Below are 21,938 nucleotides of genomic sequence, written 5' to 3' on the forward strand. Positions count from 1 at the left end.
GTTTTCCATCCCCACACACTAGATGCTATCTTGATCAGAACAGCGTGCAGCGCATACAATCTGCTTGGTATATTTGCAATTGCCATACTTCTCCAAAGCTTCATCTGTCATTGGGAACTTCTGGCTAACGGCTGAGATTACTGCAAGTACTCAATGCACTTTGGACTGCTCAGCAGCATGTTTTCACTCCTTCCAGTCACCGAAGGGCAAGCAGACACCTCCTGTGATAACATCACGCAGCAGACGCAAATAGCAAAGATACACAATTGACAAGTTGGCAAATGAAGCATTGTTGTACAGCAAACAGCCATGTCAGCCTGCACTGGGTTTCAGTAGCTTTTTGTGACCTAGCCACTTGGCAGATACCCATGATCAGAAGAAGACACAGGGAGCCAGTGTCATGCGCTGTACAGCCCATCTAATCACATCCGGTCACCGCAACATGGTGGCATACGGGGTTTGATGAGGATCTTAGAATTTGCCAGGCCAGCCCTAGATAAGCGCTGTTCACTGGTGACTGAATATCGGGGCTTCCCTGAGATGCACAGGTGTTTTCAGGGGGGAAGGGGCCCTCAGGATCTGTCAAAACCTGGTTTGCCACCATGCATGGCATTCTTGGTTCCACTTTTGCTGCTGAGTCTCTGCCAGGTACTTCACCGTGAACCAGGCATAGGAATGAAGCGGATCAGGAGCAATAGCCGATGCCATAGCCATCCACTGTGTAGCCACGGATGCCCGGCCGAGTGCAGTGGGTGCAGTAGCCCGTGATGGAGTTGGTCATGCACCAGTCCGTGCTCAAGCAGTTCTGCAAGATAAGCACGACTTAGTGAGTGAATTCTGAGATCAGTGACACTCGATTTCTTCAAGTGTCTATATACTGTTCATCAAGTGCTTCTCAGACCCCACCTTTGCGCAGGTAGAACGCAGCATGCGTCCAGATCTTTGCAGCAGAGGCTCCTCTGCCTGCAGAATTCTGTCGCTGTCCAAGCGTATGTTATCTTGAGCGCCTTGCTTGTCCTTGTGAGCGCTGGATCCTGCTGACAAGAGAGCAACGTTGCTGACGCCCTAAAACCCAGACGTCTGAAACCCCAGTTCCCGACAGCAGTCATTGAACTCATGAATAAATACCTAAAAAGGATTTTGCCTATATAGATTGAATTATAGTAAAATGATTGAACATTAATCAGCAAGGCTGAGCACGCATGGGATGAGCAAGAGAGAATCACCGGCGATGATGGTGATGACCATAAAGAGGGCCAACATGCCAACGATGGGTACACGCGATGCCATTTTGCTCCGTTGCAGACTACGTTCACGTGTACGGCGTCGAGAAGGGAGCAAAATGTGCAGAACATGAAGCTCCCGCAGGAATTCGAAACAGATTTTCCTCAGATGCTGACATTTGGAACTAGTGGTAGTGACGTACCAACTTGTCATGGCAAACTTTTGAAGAGGACAGGCAGTGCATCCAGGTGTGATGGATGCATGGAACTCTTCTCAAACAGACCATGGAGTCCATTCAGCCTCATGCCACCAAGTAATCTGCGCTTAATGCGAGCTTGAATCATCAATTGCAAACCGTCTCTGCAGATCCAGATCTGACAAAGACCCTAGCTCCAATGGTACTGTCTTGCTTACAAAAAGCTTGAGGGCACATCCTGTTTTGGCACCGTAAATTTGCTAGACAGTCCATGTTCAATGTGCGGTGTGGTGCACCGATTGAGCCGCTGTACAGTGATTTCATCTCGACAGTACGCACACTTCTACCTCAAGAGACCACATGCTGGCAATTTTAGGTGTCCCTGACTGTCTTGAAACACGGAAGCATCAGAGAGTGTCCCTCTAGTCTCCAGGGCCAAAAATAAAGCGCAGCAACCCAACTTTAAGTTGTCATCATGTGTCCTGGTAGATTTTCATGGAAACAGTCTTGACTAATTGCCAATGGCAAGAGATCGCAAACATGCAATGCCATACTTCTTGCCAAACAAATGCACTGTGGGGCCCAAATGCTGCATAAAAATCCAGTGCGCCGATTGCATCTATTTCACCCGTGATGAGATGCACTAATTCATGCCTGGTGAACGTTGCGCAAATTCCCTTGCAGCCGCGTATGTAAGCTCTGAACAGTACATGATCAAAATAACAATACTGGCATCATACACGTATTGCCCAGCGCTGCAGCTACAGCAGCCCAGCTCATGGTGCTTTTGCCTTATTGAATTGATGCGTCTTGAGTGCGGCAACAAGCTCCAATGAATGCCACAGCGGTCAACCGGGCGAGCGGGGCCTTTTCCCCGGCCAGACAGACATGCATTGCCCGGGACTACACCAGTACCGCCCCTTGCAGTCCCCTGAGGCAGGTAGCTGAGCTCCTTCCGAGCGGCATGCTCTCGTGGTAGGGGAGGTCGGTGGGCTGCAGCAACAGGTCAGCGCAGGTCGGCAATGCGCGTGCCGGGAGTGGGCGGCAGGACCCAGAAGTCGACCTGGTCATCGCGGATGTTGTGCTGGCGCAGCCAACCGCGCAGCAGCTCCTGCGGGTACTGGTGGAACATCACCACCTGCGCAGCACACCACATCAGATTTTGCATCAGTTAAGACATCTTTTTGGCCCGTCCAGGCTGCCATATTTGACAGACTCTCCAGATCCAAGTAAGAGCCAATCAAACAAGACATACATAAAAAAATATGGTATAGAAGTTGCAGCACTCAGTTGCTATGCGGTGGCACAGCAGCCATGCATGACGAGAGCTTGTTTACAAAACTCCCGGCTGCATGGCATCTTGGCTGACCGCTTGGATTTGCTGCTCAAGCCCTCTTCCTGCACATGCACTGCAGTGCAGAAAGGGCTGCATGCATGCATGCCCTAGAACAGTGCTCTGCGAACATCTGGGCATTGTCATGTGCGGGATCAATGTGAATATTTGGCAGACGTGAAATCGGGCGGGGAGTGCGGCTCACCCGGTACTTGGCTCCGGCGCCGGGCACCTTGTTCCGCTGGATGCTGGCCAGGTCCGATGCGAATGCGCGGCCCGCCAGTGCCTCCTCTCCTGGCTCGTCCCAGCCTGCACCCAAACACACTCATCAGACATCACTCCCACTCATTCCTGATCACCTTGACTAACCAGACCTGTTCAAAAACATTCTGAGAGGCAATCTTGCATCTGCCCACTTCACGAACTGCACCTGTGCATGCATGCACACAGCCCCCTGCAAGCCATTTTGGCCCCCGTCTTCCAGGAAAACAGCAAGGGGAGACTAGGCAGGGGGAGCATAAGAAGAGCTCCCCCTGGTTGAAGAATGGAAATGTTCTACTTGAGCCACTTTGCGAGCCCGCTCAAATCTCAATGAGGAAGGGAGAAATGCAAGGGTAGGGAACGCACTGGAGCCCGTGGCGGAGAGCATGGGGGGGTACTCGTGGGAGCCGGCTCGCGGGCGGCGGGGAACGCCGTCGGGCGACGGTACAAAGCTCATGTGCGCGGCCCTGTTGCCGCCCGGCAGGCAAGAATCTGAGGCCCTCAGCCGCGCTGCTCCTCCCTGCCTCCTCCTCTTGCGCCGCTCTGCGCCTGCCGCAAGCAACCCAGCTATTGTGCCTGCCCAGCATTTCAAGCTGCCTTCTTCACTCATGCATGACCTGAAACTGACCCATATACGAATTTATATTGTCCGCAGTTGTGTAGAATAGGCAGATGATCAATCTGGCAAACAGCTGTAATGATGGGCATTCATATTGAGCTTGAAGTGCATGTGCACCTTCCATTTCAAATTCCACCCTCATGACTCACCTTTTATTTGGAGAAAGAGCCTTCTCTGATGGCAACTGACATATACATGAGTCCATGATACCCCAGCGTTGACTAAACCAGGCAGATATTCACTCTGGCAAAGAGCAGCAATGGTGGGGAAGGGATTTTCTGTTGAAACGGGAAGTGTACCTGTGATCTGAGGTTTGACCACACTGCCCTGCTCATCAATGCCAGCTGGCCCGGCGCCGTCTGGGAATAGCACATTCGACCTCGTGCTGGTCTCCAACGGCGATGGCGCTGCTCCCAAGAATACACAACCACTTTTAAGACTTCGCTCTGCAAATGGTACTACTTCCTGAGCATCCCAGTAATTCTCTTGTTTGCGCGACTGCATGCGATTTGGACCAGCAGTTCATCTTGTGCGCTCCTTTCATCAGGGTCCCAGCACATTTTTTCTATCCAGGATCAAAGCGCCTTTCCTAAAATAAATATTAAGTTGGTGGTCGGTGGAAGCTGCGGCGCACCTGGGAGCAGGCTGGAGCAGGGGTGGGAGGGGTGGGAGGAGTCGAGGGAGAGGGCGTTCCCTGCCGGTGTTCTCACCATTTCCCCTCCGCGCACCCCGCTGATGCCCGGCGACTCACCCGGCATGCTGCTGCTGATCTGACCCTCTTCATGCGCAGTCAATTTCACATCAGGCAAGATGCCACGTCATCTACAAATAGACTTCACATAAACCAAAACTGCCTCTTTATTTAAATATTGAAATTCTATTCCTCATGCAGCATGCTGTGAGAGTTCTACTGGATGAGTTCTATGTCTCCATTTCATATGTCATGAAACGCAGCGTACCAATGCAAGACTTCTTCTGTCTGGTTTTTTATATTGTTTGCAATCATGGCAAATATCTTTTCCAGGGCAGGACCAGCATAAGAGCTGCTAGAATGCCAAATTATTGGCAGTGATTTGAGCCAAAAAAATATGTGACAGGGTGCACTTACCGGGGGATGAGGGCGGTGTTTCCAGGCTGAGGGGGTTGTGGTGAAGGACCGTGGGGCGCGAGGGTGACTGCGAGGGTGACGCAGAGAGTGACTCATCCGTCACATTCTCTTTGTCATCGCCGGGTCCCCCCCGCAGGTCCAGCATGCGGGAGGGATGCCTCAGGCGGCCCGCCGTCCCCGGCGTCAGTGCCAATCTTGGCAACCCGCCGTCCTGCGCATTCAACTTCAAAATTTAAAAAATCGTACCAAAAATTCTCACCTTCAAATAACTAAATCCCAAGCCCAACAGGAGCGGCGTTTATCGGCCAGTGAAGCTGTGCCTTAGTGCGCAAGGCCAGCTGCAGGAGCCCAGAGGCAGTGTGGAGAATACACAAATTCTCTTGCCATTAGGATGATTAAGGCAAATTTAGAGGCTTGAGTGCATTGCTGTAGGAGGAGGCGCCCTCCTCGCTCACCAGGGAACTGTGAACAGATTCAGTGCATGTATTCAAGGGGTTCAAGGCAGGGGCTCACCCTGTCTGCATGCTGCCACTGTGCCTCCATATCGTCAGCAAACGCCACTCTGCCGTCCGTCGCGGGGTGCCCCCCGCTGGAGGTGGCGCCCTGGCTGGAGCTGTGGCGCGCGTCTGGGGAACCCATCTCGCTGCCAAACTCCAGCATTGCGTTGTCGTACACCGACATCCCCTCTGGCACGCCCCCATCACCTGCGCTCAACACTTCACCCTCTCAAAACTGCCTGTCTTGGTGTCCAACTAAGAGAGGAGGGTTTTCGGCATAAAAAAAATCATATCTGGGCGAGTGAACACTCAGTAAACCTTGCTTCAAATTGAGCACCAACCCGCACACAACAAAGGGAAGCTGCGGTCATGCACGCGAGTGAAGAGCGCCTGCTCCGTATGCTCTGGGAAGACTGGGAGTAAACAGCACCTGTCAGCAGCACAGCCTTGCCCTTGTCGGCGGGATCAGTCATCAGGCGCGACTGCGCTGCGTCCCCTCCATCCCGCGCCGGCGACACCTGCGTGGAATCCGCGTACGCCGGGTTGTAGAACAGCCGCGCGGAGCCGAGCGGGCCGGTGTGCAGGTTGCTGCCGCCGCTGCCGCCGCTGCCGGCCGCGCCACTGGAGGTTGACGGCCCGGCCGCAGCCGCGCGCGCCGTCGGGTCGGAGAGGTGCGTGCGCGCCGAGGCGGCCGCGAAGTGGCCGTCGGGGCGGCGGATGAGCATCTCGCTCTGAGCACGCAGGCCTGCGCAACGCATTGCCAATGTTGCCAGCTGAGCCAAACATTGCAGTATTCAAGCCCGAGTCTGAACAGATGAACAGAGCAGAGAAACTTAACCAGGGTGAAGTACCTGCCTTGACCAGTACTACATTGTACAAAAGTGCCGTTGGAGTGTTCGGAGGTGCTTTGTCTGTGGGATTCTTGGCATTTTTTTTTTCAAAGTATGAGTGAACAGCCAGTGAAAGAAGGTATCAACTGGAATTCTTCACTATGGGCACCAACTCTGAGAAGACTGGGGTGTATCACTGTGGGAGCGGATGTGTGGAGGCGCACCAAAGGTCGGAGGCTGCTGGCCCCTGCGGCTCGGCCTGACGGGGGACCTGAAGGCCGGAATGCGCTCCCCTCCAGAGGCGCCGTCAGACGGCAAGGGCTCAACTGCACGGTGCGCCATGACTCGGCCATGCTGCTGGGGCAGCTTGCTAGATTGAAAAGGTGCGCATGCCACAGGTCAAATTTGTGAAAGGACAGTCAGGATGGGTCTGCGTACCTATGATGCCGAGGCGCTTCTGTTTCTCAATGTCGGCCAAGTTGTCTCCTGCGCACATCAGACAATGCCTCATCTAACGCTCAACACCTTCTCCCACGGTACTTTGGCATGTGCTATATGCTCCAGCGCACAGACCTCCTCTGAGCAGCATGAAACGCTGCCTTTCTCAGAGTCCAAGGATTCAGTCGTCAAGAGGGAATGTGCTTTTGCATCAAATCCCCAGTGCTGTATAAGCCTGCAGAACTTCCCCAGAAGCGCAATCGTAAGAGCAGGTGTTAAACTGCCATCGAATCCCGGCGCGCAGGCGCACCGAATTGGTATTTGTTCCGCAGGCCGATGGGGGTGCGGGGCCGCTGGGGGCTGGGGGTGGGCATGAGGCAGGCGGGGATGTGGTGGTCGAATCGGCCCTCGCGCGCGCGGCGGCGGCAGCGCCGGCAGCAGCATACGGCCAGGCCCGCCAGAATGAGCGCCGCCACCGATGCGAGGATGATGCCGATCAACAGCCCCACATTGTTCGCCGCCCAGGAGCCCGAGGGCTGGCTGCACGCATGCAGTTATTCCCTTCTCAGCATTTCACAGCCCCAAGGCCTTGCTAAGTAGTGTGGGAGGAACAATTCCAACTCAGTCCAGTGCGCAGGAGAAGCCTCATGCTGAGGTCTGGCAGAGATCTTGCAGACTGCTGTTCAAATGCAGCATCCAATTTTTTTTTCAAGCCTGGCGGTCAATTGCATGGGGTAGAGTCTGATGCGAGCTCCCAGGGACATTTGAGCCAGGTTGCAAGATACATAGCAAGCAACCACTTGTCGCAGTGCAGCTCTCAGAGCATAGGTCAAGCGATTTCAATTCTTGTAAAGTCCTGTATGAGCACATGAGCGGGCAATTGGAGAGCAATAACAAGCGACTGCAAAGCTGTCAGTTCAATGGGGTTCTTCAAGCGACTTGCCAAACCGCGTTCGAGCAATGCTGTCGGTTTCCACAGCCCTGCTCGGAGACCAACAACCCTGGAAACTTAGCACATTTAAACAATTATTGCATTATATTTGCAGCAAATATGTAATAGCGCACTTGGCAGAGGGGCTCTGGGCGCTGTAGGAGCGGGCATTCATGGAGGCCTGCTGTCTTGCTGCTGCGTCCAGGGTGCCCAGCTCGCTGAAGGAGGCCGAGCCCGGCGCGGGCGGCGGGGCACGCTGCGTGAGACGGCCCAGCTCCGCCGTCAGCGCCGCGGCCGCGCTCGCCCACTGCGCCGCCAGATCGCCGGCCGGGTCCGGGGCTGGCGCGACCGCGTCGGCCGCTGCAGCTGCGCAGCCGTGTACAGAAGTCAGGCTACCACCGTGCAATCCCAAGCATTAATCTGGTCAATAGAAAAGGTATTACTTTGGACGAAGACAAGTAAGTGAGGCTCCTACAAATTAGCCACTGGAGGAACTTGAAGTCGGTGTACAGTATAGATTGCATTTATTTGATATTGACTAATTGTCAAATGTTCAATAGAGACAGAGCTGCATGGCTGCATTAGCGCACCCGGAGATGGAGCAGGCGCAGGCACAGGCACTGGAGCAGCGGTCAAGTTGCCGGCCGTGCCGTTGACTGCCGCAGCTAGCGCGGCCACCGATGCAGTCATGTTTGCATGGGCAGCCGCCGGGGCCGCGGCTGCCGGTGCTCCGATGACTGCCGCGGGAGACGGCGCCGGTGCATCAGCGGTCGGCCGCTCGGGTTTCGGCACGGGTGCCGGGGCCGGGCTGGAGTGGGGCGGTGCGGCGGCGTCGGGTGCGGGAGGCAACGCCGCGGGGCTCGGCGCCTTGAGGAAGCTCGTGAACAGGGGCGTTGCCTGCGCCGGCCCCGGCGCCTGAGACGCTGCAGCTGCCGGCGCCTGTGCAGGCACAGAAGGAGTGAGGGCTCCAATCTTCTGCAGCTTTCCATATGGTAACATCATGTCTGCAATTCTCCACTTGGTAACATCATTTGAAGGTCCTGTAACAAATGCTCCTGATAGCACACAGTGCACACTTTCAGTCTCCACAAGGGAGTCTTATGAAACAGAGAGTAGGCTCGAGAAGGTAGATGATGACACACCTTGGCAGGCATGGGCGCAGGTGCAGGTGCAGGAGCAGGCCCGGTCTGCGCCAGCAGCAAATAGACAGGAATACAGAAGCCGCCGCTACTCATGTAGCCCGTCGCGCATCTGTCACACGCAGCGCCGGCATAGCTGCAAACATACACCACACACATCTCAGCCAATCACCTTTCTCGCTCTTCATTTTTCATTTATTTAATCTTGCAGCGGCAGCAAACTCGGCGTTAGCACAGTAAAAAAGTCCTGCTACAATGTCATGTATCAGGATGCCCCCTCTTAGAGGTCATCTGAGGCCTGGGAGTCCACAGCTTCTGTAATTCAACATGTTTTTGTGTACATGACTATGTTCAGTGATTGAATGGGGCATTAGAACGTGCAAGCATTGGTCGAAGGGGAGGAAGCAGCACCCCACGAAGCAGTCGCAGAGGCCGCTGTTGGAGTAGCAGCGTCCTCTGGCGCCGCACTGCCCGGCTGAGGTGCCCGGGCAGATCATGTGGGCAGTTGGGCAGTCCTGCGGGCAGGTCCCGTTCTGCATGCCCACTGCTGTCCTCTCCCCAACCTATCCCACAAAAAAATAACCTGTCAGACTTCCCTTCGGTCTGTCCTCTGCACAAGCATGCAACTTGTACACCAGAGTTGCTTCACCACTCAGAAAGAAGGCCATACCGTTGGACAGAGCCCCAAGTCCACAAAAAAATGCTGCATGCACCTTAGAGAAAAAAGGGAAGGAGAGAATCAGAGACCTTTACAGACGCCAGACAAAGCCAAGGAAGAGTCAGTGGTCAAGAAAGACAGAGGCAGCTGCGCACCTCACAGAGGCCATTACCGCAGATGCCGGTGCGGCCGGTGTAGGTGGCGCGGACGGAGCTGAAGCCGGGGGAGCCGTCAGACCAGCGCAGCGTCTGTGCGGCATCTAGCGCGCGGCGTGCGGCGGCCGCCGAGAACGCCAGCGAGCGCGCTTGCGAGTTACCCTGGGAGCCAGAACAGGCACCGCGCCAAATCAGGTACTGCCCCAGAATTTTCCTCGCCCATAACAATGCGAAGACTTCAGGTGTGGCAGGAGAACCAGGAGACTCAAAGTATGAAAGCATCCCGTAGCAGTACGGTTGAATCCAAATATCATTTACACTTGTGCAAGCAGTCTATAAATGGCATTTCTTTGGGGGACGGTCTGCCAGCAAAGTATCATGCGACTCTGTCTTGTATCTCATGTATTTTGAGTGGACACCGCGAGTCTAGCATACCGGGGGAGCAATGAGTGCGGAGATGTCAAAGCTGTCGGTGATGACGAGGGCGGCAGCGCCGGCGCCGGAGCGGGTGACTAATGCCGGCTGCTGCGCTGCGCTGCGCTGAGTCACCGCGACCTCCACGCTGTCCTGGGGGATCTGTAGTAATCCTGCCAGGGTGGCACGTACTCCCTCGCGGTACAGCACCTGCAGGATTAAAGTGGACTCTTAGCCATGCATCCGTGCGCATGACTTCAGCAAGAAACTGATACAATTTTTTAGTGGGAGGATGCGAAAGTGGAGACGAAGTTTGTTGCTGGCCTGTACATACCAAGATACTGACATGCAGCATTATGATGAGGGAAGGTCGCATAAAAAAGGCACTGATGCAAAGATGGGAAAATCCTGGAGGTAAAAGTGCCCTTGCATTAAACCTAGGCAAGGCTGCTCTAAAGGTGTTGCATGGGGACGTACCAGAGACGTGTTGGCGGCAGCTGACTGGGGAGCCAGGGTGTCGGAGTGCAGAGACAGGGACAGCGCGCACGAGTCGCCGCCGCCGCCACAAATGCCACACTCATCCACATCCCCACTCTGCACAGCCACTCTCAATTCTTGACCCATCCTTCATCTGCTTTGCGCTTCACTGAGCAATTTTCAGAAAGCAGGCTTTGCTGAAACATGCATTTGCGCTCACAATGACCACCCCTCTGCGAATCGCCTACTGTGCCGACCGTGGCCTTATGGACACCTTCAGGGTGTGCCAACTTTTGGCTGACTTGTTTTGCAACCAATGCACTCACTTGCACACCTTTTGACAACTTGAGTAGTGCTTGGGTCAGGCAAGACCGGCGCACCTCGCAGCAGGCCCCCCGTGCATCGACGGCCCCGGAGCGGCAGCCGACCCCTTGGATATCCAGCAGCCGCGCGGCGCCGCCGCAGGTACCGGCAGCGTCCAGCTTCCTGCCGGGTGCGCAGCACGCGCCGAGCGCGTCGATGATGGAGCCGGCCGGGCAGCACGCGCCGGCACGGTCGGCCAGCCCCGACACGCAGCAGCGGTTCTGGGCGTCCGTCACATTGCTGGCGCAGCCGGGCGCCACCTGCGCACAAGCAGAATATCATCATGACAAGCAGAAAAGACTACCAGAGCAAAAACGCCTAGTGGGGGAAGCTGACAACTAAAGTAAGACTACCAGACTAACAGAAGCAATACTTTGGGCCCTTAATAAAACACAAATACAAACCATGCCTGGCAGAAATTTGTTGTAGCAGAGACATGAGCTATTTTATCTTTGCATGTTGCAGTTCATGCCTGGCCATGTAGTATCTCCTTGCATGTCATTGAGTAGCTCAAAAAAATTCTCAAACACGAGATTTCCACTGGGGTTGATGATAACAAAGCACACTGTTTCGAGGGAGCTGAAGGAGGAAAGTACATTGCAGAAGGGGCCAGAGAAGCCTCCGGAGCAGGCGCAGGTGCCGTCGGGGGCGCAACTGCCGCGGCCGAGGCAGGTGACAGCGGCGTCACAAGCCCCGGGGCAGGGCTGCAGATTGCAGCGCTGCGCTGTGGAGGGCCGCACGCCCGGACACAGGGCCGAGTCCACCTTGGCGCCGTTCTGGTCCGTGCATGTGACTGCCCTTGTTGTCAGGCCGCCTGCGGACGTCAACAAAAGCATGTTTGAGACATGTTAGGAAAGCCCCAAGCATTGGCGTCCCGCAGTGAGCCAAAATGCTTCCCCATGCAGAGGAGCCCATCCTCCTCCAGGTGTCGAGAATATCCCATGTATATGAGACTCTGCCTGTAGAAGAACTACTTTTCCTATTTTTTACACACGCGAGTTCACATCTCAGGCAGTTTGAGGTTCATTTTTCAGGCAAATTATGGCGATGGACTTCTATCTACGTGCTTTTGGGCACAGTTTGACACCAAGAGAGAGAGTTTTTACCGGCGCAGGAATTGCTGCAGAAGCTCCAGGGCCCGGCCTGCCAGGTGTACAGGGCGCACGCGCTGGGGTTGCATGCACGCTGCAGGCTGCCCGGCGGGTCGCTGCTGCCGCAGTCCGCGCCCTCCGCGCTTGCACCGGCTGCGCACAGCGCCGTTCGCGCGGCCGTGCCGCCGCCGCACTTCGCGCTGCAAGCTTCCCACGGCTCGTACTGCCACTGCGGCCCGTTGCAGGCCTCCGTGCTGTGTGCAGGCAGCGTGATTTTTCAGGCCATCTCCAGATCTTATGTCATTCATTTCTGAGCCACATTGTATCGGCAATGAAACGCATATAACTCTCGCAGAGCGATCAACAGTCAACTCCCTGGATCAAGAGTCCAGAGATGTTGGCTGCACGTAGGGGCGCTCACAACGGATGTCAGGAGGAACCACGACTCATTATAACACTGCTCTCAATTTGTCACGCAAACTGGGGCCAATGCAAAGCATATACAGATGAAAGCAAGGAAAAAGAGTGCACCTGCAGGGCATGGAGGTGAGGGTCCGGCTGAGGCCCTGCTCGGAGCACTGCCAGGCCTCGGCAAGGAACCCGGGCGCGGTCGCGCACAGCACAGCGCGCTCCTGCCAGCCGCTGCCGCAGCTGCTGCTGCACTGCTGCCACGGCCCCGCCATCACTGCAGCCGGCCACGCCTGCTGCTCTGCCCTCAGCGCCTCCCTCACCTCTGCACACCGCACACACTTCGTCACTCACCGGCACGCTCATGTCCTGCATGCTTTGCCTTGCTTTGCATAAAAAGTGCCCTCCCTCGGTGGCCTTTTTGCTGTGGTACCCATCATCATCAGTTCATGACCGGCGGTGTGTGATCCAATGGGTGGTGATTATAGTGAGCCAGGAGTGTCTACCTGATTGTTCCATGGCCAGCGCCTGCCAGGAGTTGCCGCTGTTGCTCCAGCAGGTGTTGAGGGCGTCCAGGGCCAGGGTCTCTGTGGCCCGCCTCAGCTTGACAGCCTCTGCAAAGTTGCTGGCCGAGAAACGCAGGGAGAGCTTCCTGCACTGGGCCGAGCCAAGGGTTGACAGCATCTGCCTTGCGTCCTTGGTGGGTGCGCACTCTGGCGAGCACTTGCCGCTGACAATGCCCTGGTAGATCGCCCTCTGGAGCAGGGCGCCGGGGCACTGCACGCTGCTCTGCTGCCAGTCATCTGAGCACTGCCCTGAGGTTGCTGCTGCATAGACTTCAGGGCCGACAACGAAGCCCTTGCATGCATACACGAGCTGTCCTCCTGCGGAGCAATTTCGAGATGGATCTATGACGGAGTTTGCCCGCAGCTGCATGCTGGATATGCAGCTCTCTGATGCTGCCACTTGCACCTGGCACTGCGTCTGCCCCAGACATGAGGGTAGCGTAGTCGCCACTTCTGCATCACTTCCTGAGCCCACAACGTATACGGAGGTGGTGATGTTGAAGGCCTTCACAGGGCAGCTGTTCTGCTGCTGGAGCTGCCTCTCTGTTGGCCTTACGATGTTAGAGTCACTGCCTAGAAAAGTACTCAAGGAACCCGTCCTGATTATCCCTTGACTGCCTCCTGCAGATACCACTGAAGCGCTGATCATAACATAGCAGCTTACTGCAAGGAAGATCACTCTGACTGCTCTGGTGCACATTCTTTGCATTTGAATAAGCGAATTCATTATCCTTCAGCACTGGCATGTCCGCATCAGCATTACCCTAATTTTCTTGTGCAGGATCTACTCAAATCACAGACATGGTCGATCAAAAGCTTCTGCGAATATTTGTGGGCTGTCCAGATGCTTTTGAAATGGGTAACACAGGCATGTCCAGAATAGGCAAATCCAGGAGGGCGACTTCCTCACATGGGAGACCAGCTTCCGCTCTACGTTCATCATTGGAATCTCTGAACTTGTGATATGCAAAAGTCTGTAACGTCGTTTATGTCTCTCCACAGGATATGTACTAGGCCGTTAAGGACGCAGATTGATTGTTTGCCTGCAGTTTTCGATACCAACCAGACAGTGACGATCACTTTCCCTGAAGTTTGACAAAACCGAAATGCGGATATATTGCATGTATAATGGCTATCAAGGAAAGCCCTTGACTCTTTAGATTACACGTTGACCCATCGTGTTTGCACCGGCAATACTGGGGGTCAACTGCATGCTGCAGTTACTGGGCTCCGCTGTGTTGCGGCGAATTAAAAATACCGGAGTATGTTCTAGCTTGGCAAAATTCACACTTCTGAGGCACGATGTGGAAGGCTCACGAGCTTTGCCTCTTCTTGGACAAACTTTGTGGAGCCAAGGATCTCCTGCAGTGCCTTCTTCAACACTTGATCCCAAGCAGATACTTAGTCCTAAGCTCAAAGTAGAAGGATCAAGTCCCCGGGCACGAGCTGAGATCAGACAATGGCTGGCTGAGGGTACGCTGTTTCATATCTGTTGGGGAATGATGACCATGCGAAACGCCAGTTGCATCAATCATGCTCTCATCTTTGGGAGGAAAGCTGACGTTGCCGTTGCTGCCCCAGGCGGAATACAGGAATGCTGTGCAAATATCAAACGGCGCGAGGGCCTACAGTCAAAAGAGGTTATGGAATATGTGTTCAGCCGCCTTGTCTCACCAAATCAGAAACTCTATGCTTGGCGGAGCATGCTTGGGATGGGTCTGCGGCCAAGCAGACAGATTCTGAATAAGCTCCTGGCCAGGACAAGGGAGTTCCGTCCCGCTGTACTCTCTGAGGTCTTTCACGAGGCCCATGCTGCTGGCGTCACACCCACATTGGCACAATATGCACGAGTGTGCCCACAATTTGCTCCGTTGGACCCCGCATTTGTGGAAGATCTGTTGAGATGTTCCACCACGAATGTACGCCACCAATCTCCCACTCTCAAAGACATTTGTCAGATATTTTGGCTTGCTGAGACGTGCTGGGTAAATTGTGTGCATGTGGGGGCAAAAATCGCAAGCTCAAAATTCCCTCTTATGTCTACCCTGCAGGGCGCAGATTTAGGGGCAGATCGAGACCTGGCCTTCTGGGAAGCTGCCACCTATACACACAAGACTGAAGGCGATGTGCAATCACTCCTTGCAAGATGGGAACACTTTTCTGCGTGTGGCTTGCCTCAGACTCTACAGGGCTACAAGCGAGCCCTACGTGGTCTTTGCCTCCTTCACCGCAGTGATCTTGCAAAAGTGCGGTGGATTTCCCAGCTGTTCACTTGTTCAATGATGGTGTGTAGGTTCAGCACACTACACAGCAAAGGATCCAGGTGCATGCAATGACTGCTGCTACTGAGTATCACTCTAGGAGTGAGCCAAGGCGGTCTGCTGCTTTGATGATGCAGGCGCTTGCTCAAGAGCTGCCTCACCGAGGAATCTTCCCGGATAATGCAGCATACGCAATGATGGTGTTTGCTTGCGCTGATTCTAGCCAGCCGGGGGACGCCCTGAAGTGTCTACACTTGATGGAACAGAAAGGCCACCGGGTATGATTTCTCCAGGCAATGTGTGACAACCATCCAAGAGTATTTAGAAACTATGGAGAGATTGCAAATGTAGGGTATCAGTGAGGCCAGAAGCTCAATGTGCGGTACAAAGAATGGGTGACCAGAAGACATTCAGAAACGCTTCCTCCTTGCATCATGCTGTGGGATTTTTGATGGCAGGCAGGGGAAGCTTTATGGGACCTGGTTTTGAGTGGATTTGCAAGAGATGGGAAAATTGGGCAGTTTTATGGTGTCCTCCGAGAAATGCAAAGGCGCAATGTACCTCGGAGCAAGATGTCATATGCATTGGAAATGAGAGCTCACTTGCAACAGCACAACCCAGCAGCAGCGGTATGTACTCTCACTGACTCCTGCTTGTGATGATGTCTGTAATGGGCCTGTTTCCTGAATGAAATGACCGTCCCTATGTCCACAGGAAAGCGTAGGCCATGCAGGAAAAGCTCCACACACATTTTAAGTTCACTGACTGTTAGGGGTAATAACGTTGGCAACTCATCTTGACTCTCTGACATGTGCAGCTTGCTGTCAAAGATCAAGTGGAAGCAGCAGAACTGGGTGCTGCAGATGAGCTAAGCTCGTATGCGGTGCATGCGCACAGCATGTTAGGGGACATGGCAGCTGCCAGTCGAGTGATTGGGGCTCTCAGCAATCGATTCCACAGAGAAAAGGCCAAAAACATCCTTTTAACTTGGTATGGACCACTCCCGTGCCGCTGATGTGATACACTCAATGTGACACTAGCAGAGTTGTCCTTTGAGAGTTTTCCTCCGCTGTTAACCGATGTAAGAGTGCATGCACAATCGGGCTTGAGGCTTCAGATGCTAGACCGGGATTCCTAGGCTGTTGATTTTGCAGGCATGCAAGAAGGGGAGAGGCGGATGAAGCCGAACAAATTTTCAGAAGCCTTGATAGGCAATCACACGAGGCTGCGCATGCTCTGGCAGAGGCGGGCGTCCAGCAATGGCACCTGTCAAACAGCGCAGCAGAAACCCCGCTCGTTGCAGGCATCATCCGGCCCTATGATGGCGCTCTAGGTTTGCGCCTCACCTTGCTCATGTAAAATATCTGCGTCCATCTTGAGCTGCTTGCCCTCCTCTAGCCTGCTGACTCACGTAGACCATTTTCCAAGGTTTTCCTCTGCAAATGGAGTGAATCAAATGTGTCATTGAAGACACTGAATTCGTAGGTGGGGACCATCATGCCTTTGACTTGAAGTCCTTTCGAGGGAGACCCGACAAGCGGTGGTCCAAATTGCGGCATGGTACAAGGGTCCTAAACATAAGGAGCGAAAACATGCATGACGTGAAGCATGCTCACTGGATGACCCAGTTGACTTTCTTGGAGGCTCTGCAGTCGCTCGCGGGGAGGAGAGGATCCAGCACAACTCGATTATTTGAAGGTGTTTGGGAAATTGAGGTGGGTGCTGACGAGCTGATGGGATGTTGAATGGGATGTTACGTTTGGTGCCTGCTGTCTATTGTGTTCACACGGCTGGTGGCAGACAAGGTAAGGGTTTCAGTTGATTGTGAGATGCAATATTGCAGGTGGTGACGGGCACGGAACATTGGAATCTCGGTCTGGGCTACAAGCGCCCACCGCTCTTCATGACCCTCTTGAAGCTGGTGCAGAATTTGGGTATTGCATCGTGTTTGCACGCGAGCAGATCAAGAGTGCTCATGAAGCCACAGGAGATTCTGCGCTTTGTGCAATCAGCACAGCAGCGAGGGCAACGCATTGATGCAGGCACATTTCGAAATTGTTTAGTGGGCCTTGAGCCGATCTGATCAAGCCAAGATGTGCTCAATGTGCGGCACATTGCTACTGCACATAAAGTGGGGACATGTATGCTGGCTTGTCAGAGCTTAATAGATCTAGATCATGTATTGAGTTGTGCCATATTGTATCATATTCTACATCATGTATGATACAAAGTGTAGAAACATGCCTTTCTGATATACCCATGTCTTCCAGCTGCATGCAGCAGGAATTCCTGCTGTTCGAACTTGTGGATTTCTAAAGTCCCACCCTGATGTTGGTCACAATTGGGTAAGAGCAAAATGGGCAAAAAGTTGCCAAACATTAGGGGTTTTAATATATTAATTGTTTTAATACTCTTACAAACATGTGGGCCCACGTGCCAGCATGACCATCTCGTAAGCTCCATGCACTAAGCTTCAAACTCGCAGGCTTATGCCTTCACCTGCTTGTGTGACCACAAGGCAAATATAACTTCAAGCTCGAACACAATTCTGCTTCACAAACAACAACTTCCGCAAGTGAAGTGAAAGCCCTTTCCGCCCATCATCTTGATCAGGTTTGAAGCGTGCGTTCGGAATCTATAATGAACCTGTTACTCCACGACCTTGGCAACGTTATAATTGCAAATTTCACTGCTTCAAATTTTGTTACAATCAAATTGCTGTATGGCTCGAACGGTGTTCAACATGGACACAATGCTTTAGATTACGAGACCCGTTTGACAGGTTCGGTATCCTGTGAACAGGATGGGGACACTTCTAAGGTCAAATGTTTCTGGTAATTCGCTGCTAACAAGGTCCTCCCGACCAAGAACCGCACGAAAGCTGGTAGTAACCCCATCATCGGCATCTGCTCCTGCGACGCTTGCTCCGACATACGAAGTTCCCAAGGATGCCAATCCATTGCTCAGCACCTACACTCTTGGATCATTTGAGCTGTCCCACAGAGTGGTGTTGGCACCTCTTACGCGCTGCCGTGCCCTGGGTGCGTCTTGATGAGTACTGATGCACGTCTTTTAGACACTGTACAAGTCAGCTCCCCTGTACAAGTCAGCTCCCCTTGGTCTTTTTAATCAATTTGCAGGCTATTCATTGTGATTAAGCTGTGTATTTGCTGTGCATGCAGGCACTGTGCCGCAGCTCAATGCAGCAGAGTACTATGCCCAGCGCACCTCAAAAGGGGGCCTCCTGATCTCCGAAGCCACATGCGTCGCAGAAACAGGCCACGGGTGAGCGACAGCCATCTACAATGTAGCTCTACACCCTTATAGCTCCTTGTCCTTTATTGCAACTGCACCTCCAGAGACGCCCTTGGCCAAGTGAGTCATAAAAAGGACTGGCGAGAAGCATCAGAAGAGGCAATGCTGCATGCCTCTGGCAGGTATCCAAACACGCCTGGGATATACACAGAGGAGCAGATCAATGCTTGGAAGCCAGTCACCCAGGCAGTCAGGGACGCTGGTGGCATCTTCTTCCTGCAGCTCTGGCACTGCGGCAGATCCTCGCACCCAGGCAAGCACACCATCCCATCTACCTGAGACCAGAGTGCTGAGCTCTCATGTTTTCAGTCCGCCCAATCTAGAGGAGCACCTGAGAAAGGTGGGACAGTCGTGTTATGGCCTGCCGAAATGTAAATCGAGCTGCAAAAAGTGGGGCTGGGGAGCACGAAACAACAGCACATTCACATGTAGATGAACATTAGAGACTAGGAATTGCTCAGCAAGTGCCTATGTGCGGACCACTCTAGTTTGTCCTGCTGCAGCAAACACCTTTGTAGACGACAGTAAGACTTTGCTTGTGCAGAGTACCAGCCAAATGGCGCCGACCCAATTTCAGCGTCAGCGGTGGCCATCAGCAGCGGGACAGTCTTCACGCCCTCTGGCAAAGAGTACCCCTTCCCAGTCCCACGCGCCCTGGACATCTCTGAGATCCCGGGGGTTGTCAAGAGCTTTGCTGACGGCGCGCGCAACTCTATTGCCGCTGGTGAGCCCTCCATGCATTTGTACCTCGTGGGGCCTTCCTTTACCAGTGCAATGGCGAATTGCAATTTTTAATACCCTCCAATATAATTTTCACTGGCTGGCGGGGGGCGGTACAAATACCAAGCACCGCGCCCACGGTTGATGGGGTCTTGTGTGGATCTGGCGAGTCCAACAACTGGCAGCCTTTCCATGCAGCTTGCCTGCATGCGCACCACATTTCATGCAATGATCAAGATATAATGGTTGAGCAAGGAATTATTGCCCAGAGTTATAGAGGAGTGTGATTTGTGCAGGCTTTCATGGAGTGGAGATCCATGGGGCCAATGGTTATCTCATTGACCAGTTCCTGAAGTCGAGTGTGAACAAGCGCACTGACAAATACGGCGGGTCCATCCCCAACCGCTGCCGCTTCGCCCTCGAGGTCATGCCCGCCTCCTACTGACATCTGCTCATAAAATTGTTGCCACAGAGATTCACTTGTTGGCCACCCTCTTAACTTTCTGTGTAGGATACCAGGGTGCTCTTTAAGATTACTTGGACTGTCTGGCAGTTACCTTGGTATACCTCAGCTGGGCGGATGCAGCTATATCAAGGTTGCATGCATCATGAGCATGCAACCTAATGAGTCATTATGAGTCATCGTCCAAGCTTAGTAGCGCTCTCTTGCAGGTGGCTGCGGCAGTGGCGGATGCAGTGGGCCCGGAGCTGACAGGCATCCGGCTATCCCCCTACAGCGATTTCCAGGAGGCCATGGACCCAGAGACCCTGGAGCTTAATCTGTATCTGGTGGACAAGGCCAGCGAGATGGGCCTGCTGTATGTGCACGCTGTCGAGTCGCGCATCTCTGGCGGCACGGACGCTCAGGCCCCCCAATCCGAGTCCCTGGATCCTCTGCGCAACGCGTTCAAGGCAAGCTTTCTTGCCGCTTCTTATGCCTTGCCATGTCTGAAAAAAAGATAGATTATTCTTATTACAAGCTTTTCAAGCCTTCCAAGGCTAGGTGCGTGCCGGCAGTAATCCTCTAGAATTCTTCCAAATTTGCTTGTCTTCGCATTTTCTCCACCAGTCATATTTGGGACCGATTTCATCAAGGTCAGCTCTCACACAATCATTCCAAGAATTCACTGGGCCCTCAGCAGATCCCTCAGCATCAATTGTGCTATACATCTTCGAATAATATAATGCACAAAAATTATGCGCTGATGAAGCTTGGCGTGATGGAGGAGCCAGAAATCAAGCTTGTCATTCTTGCGCAATGACCCGGGATGCATGTTCCTGACTGTCGAGAAGTTAAGCTCGCCCACAGGGGGTGTCGTGCCAGACTGTGCATGGCTCTATCTTGCTGATGTGCACCCCAGAAATTTTCAGGGCGTGCCATGCTTGCACAATTACCTGGCATGCATGTTCCTGATTGTTGAGAGGTTGTGCTCGTCCATCAGGGGCCTTTTGTGCCCTTCTGCACATGGTTCTGTGCTGCTGATTTGTGCAGCATAGCAGTCCTTTGCAGTGCCTGCCAACTGTGCATGTCTGAGAAATGAAGCCATGGATCCCTCTGCGCTGCACTACAGGGCGCCTTCATGGCTGCTGGGGGATTCACGAGGGACCTGGGGATCCAAGCTATTGAGAGCGGTCACGCTGACCTGGTAGCCTATGGCAGGTGAGGGCTCCATCCAGTGGATTGCTGTGCACGTTACCCCTTGGTCCCGCCTAAGTTTCACTTTATTAGAATTGCACATAGGTTGGGATGAGACCAGACCAGACAGCGAGCCCCTTGCCTGAAATGGGGAGGAATGTGAGATCGACAGCCAGCTTTGGAGAGACCTGTGTTTGTTCAGTGGCTCTGCCCATCTTGCGCAATACGTAACTTTCCTTCTTGCGCGTGCCTGCAGGGCTTTTCTGGCCAATCCGGATCTGCCCCTTCGATTTGCATTGCCGGATGTGCCTCTGAACCCCTACAACCGCGGCACCTTCTACACTCCTGACCAGGTCAGCACAAGCCACTTTCTAATTCTCCTGATTTTAGCCCCACCTAAGCAGCACAATGCGCCAATGCGGGGGGCAGTGTACCTGAGCACCGTGCCCACGGCTGATTGGGTCTTGCCTGGATCCGGCGAGTCTAACAAGGGGTAGGATTTGTGGCAGCCTCTACCTGCAGTGTGTATGTAGATGCACCATGCCACTGTCAAAAAGCGTAGAAATTGATTTCTTCTGTACCTTAGCGCCTTTGAAATGCAGTAATGGTGTTGGGTGTCTGCTGCAGGTGGTCGGCTACTTGGACTATCCCTTCCTCAAGGATGTCGAGCCCAGCTTGGCTGCACAGCTTTCTGCCTGACTGTTATGTACCACAGCGCTCCCTTTGAGCACGAATCTTTACAACAAGACTGGAATGATTGCAATCATTAGAACACTTGCACAAAATTCCTGCGGCTCAGCTTCTGCAGGAGTATTCCTTGCACTCTGATAGACGGGTGCCCATTATTTCCGGCATCATTTGCAGGCTTCAAGATCGAGAAATGCGCCGGCTAAAACAAAATTGTTTGGCGATTGCCACCGCCGAGAGCCTGTGTTGCAATTCTTTCCAGAATCTGATTTCAATCAGAGGTCTGATCTGGTACAGTCATTCACTGGGCCAAGCTCAGCGGGCTTCAGCAATGTTATGGTCTGGATATCCAGATCGATGACTTATTTGGTTCAGAACGTTCCTAAGATTACAACTGATTTATAATGCAGCTAACAGTCGTGAAAGCTGCACACCATGTTGGCAACTGGGTGACTGGTGACCCTTGTACAGCTGGCGCCTAGGCCTGCATTTCGATTTTAAATGGAGATTTAAAGCGTGATCCAGCCAGCTTTACTCTGTACTGTGTATAATAATGCTGGTCGTAATGCTTGTGCTTCAACTGCATTGGTAGCTTGTCTGAAAGAATGAAT

At 53.5% G+C, this 21,938-nt stretch overlaps 2 protein-coding genes across 2 annotated transcripts; one reads left to right on the top strand and one right to left on the bottom strand.

The window, feature by feature from the left end:
• Positions 1 to 2,426: 2,426 nt before the first annotated feature.
• Positions 2,427 to 13,139, bottom strand: COCSUDRAFT_57035 (hypothetical protein; the record flags this gene model as incomplete). The annotated part of the gene is made up of 24 exons (XM_005645602.1): positions 2,427 to 2,558; positions 2,959 to 3,062; positions 3,381 to 3,563; positions 3,933 to 4,040; positions 4,268 to 4,411; positions 4,742 to 4,952; positions 5,255 to 5,445; positions 5,669 to 5,983; positions 6,293 to 6,394; positions 6,507 to 6,554; positions 6,817 to 7,046; positions 7,572 to 7,803; positions 8,028 to 8,376; positions 8,580 to 8,712; positions 8,988 to 9,139; positions 9,390 to 9,551; positions 9,825 to 10,013; positions 10,281 to 10,397; positions 10,661 to 10,903; positions 11,240 to 11,457; positions 11,750 to 11,988; positions 12,266 to 12,467; positions 12,649 to 13,026; positions 13,115 to 13,139. 24 exons carry the CDS (start codon positions 13,137 to 13,139, stop codon positions 2,427 to 2,429), a joined length of 4,407 nt encoding a protein of 1,468 aa, XP_005645659.1.
• Positions 13,140 to 17,453: 4,314 nt separating this feature from the next.
• On the top strand, positions 17,454 to 21,339 carry COCSUDRAFT_54132 (FMN-linked oxidoreductase; the record flags this gene model as incomplete). The annotated part of the gene is made up of 10 exons (XM_005645603.1): positions 17,454 to 17,582; positions 17,772 to 18,010; positions 18,152 to 18,254; positions 18,407 to 18,537; positions 18,829 to 19,008; positions 19,301 to 19,428; positions 19,677 to 19,916; positions 20,576 to 20,664; positions 20,897 to 20,993; positions 21,268 to 21,339. Exons 2-10 carry the CDS (start codon positions 17,773 to 17,775, stop codon positions 21,337 to 21,339), a joined length of 1,278 nt encoding a protein of 425 aa, XP_005645660.1. The 5' UTR covers positions 17,454 to 17,582; position 17,772.
• Positions 21,340 to 21,938: the final 599 nt, after the last annotated feature.

This window comes from Coccomyxa subellipsoidea, assembly GCF_000258705.1.
Source record: "Coccomyxa subellipsoidea C-169, whole genome shotgun sequence".
NCBI classification, from domain to species: domain Eukaryota; kingdom Viridiplantae; phylum Chlorophyta; class Trebouxiophyceae; family Coccomyxaceae; genus Coccomyxa; species Coccomyxa subellipsoidea.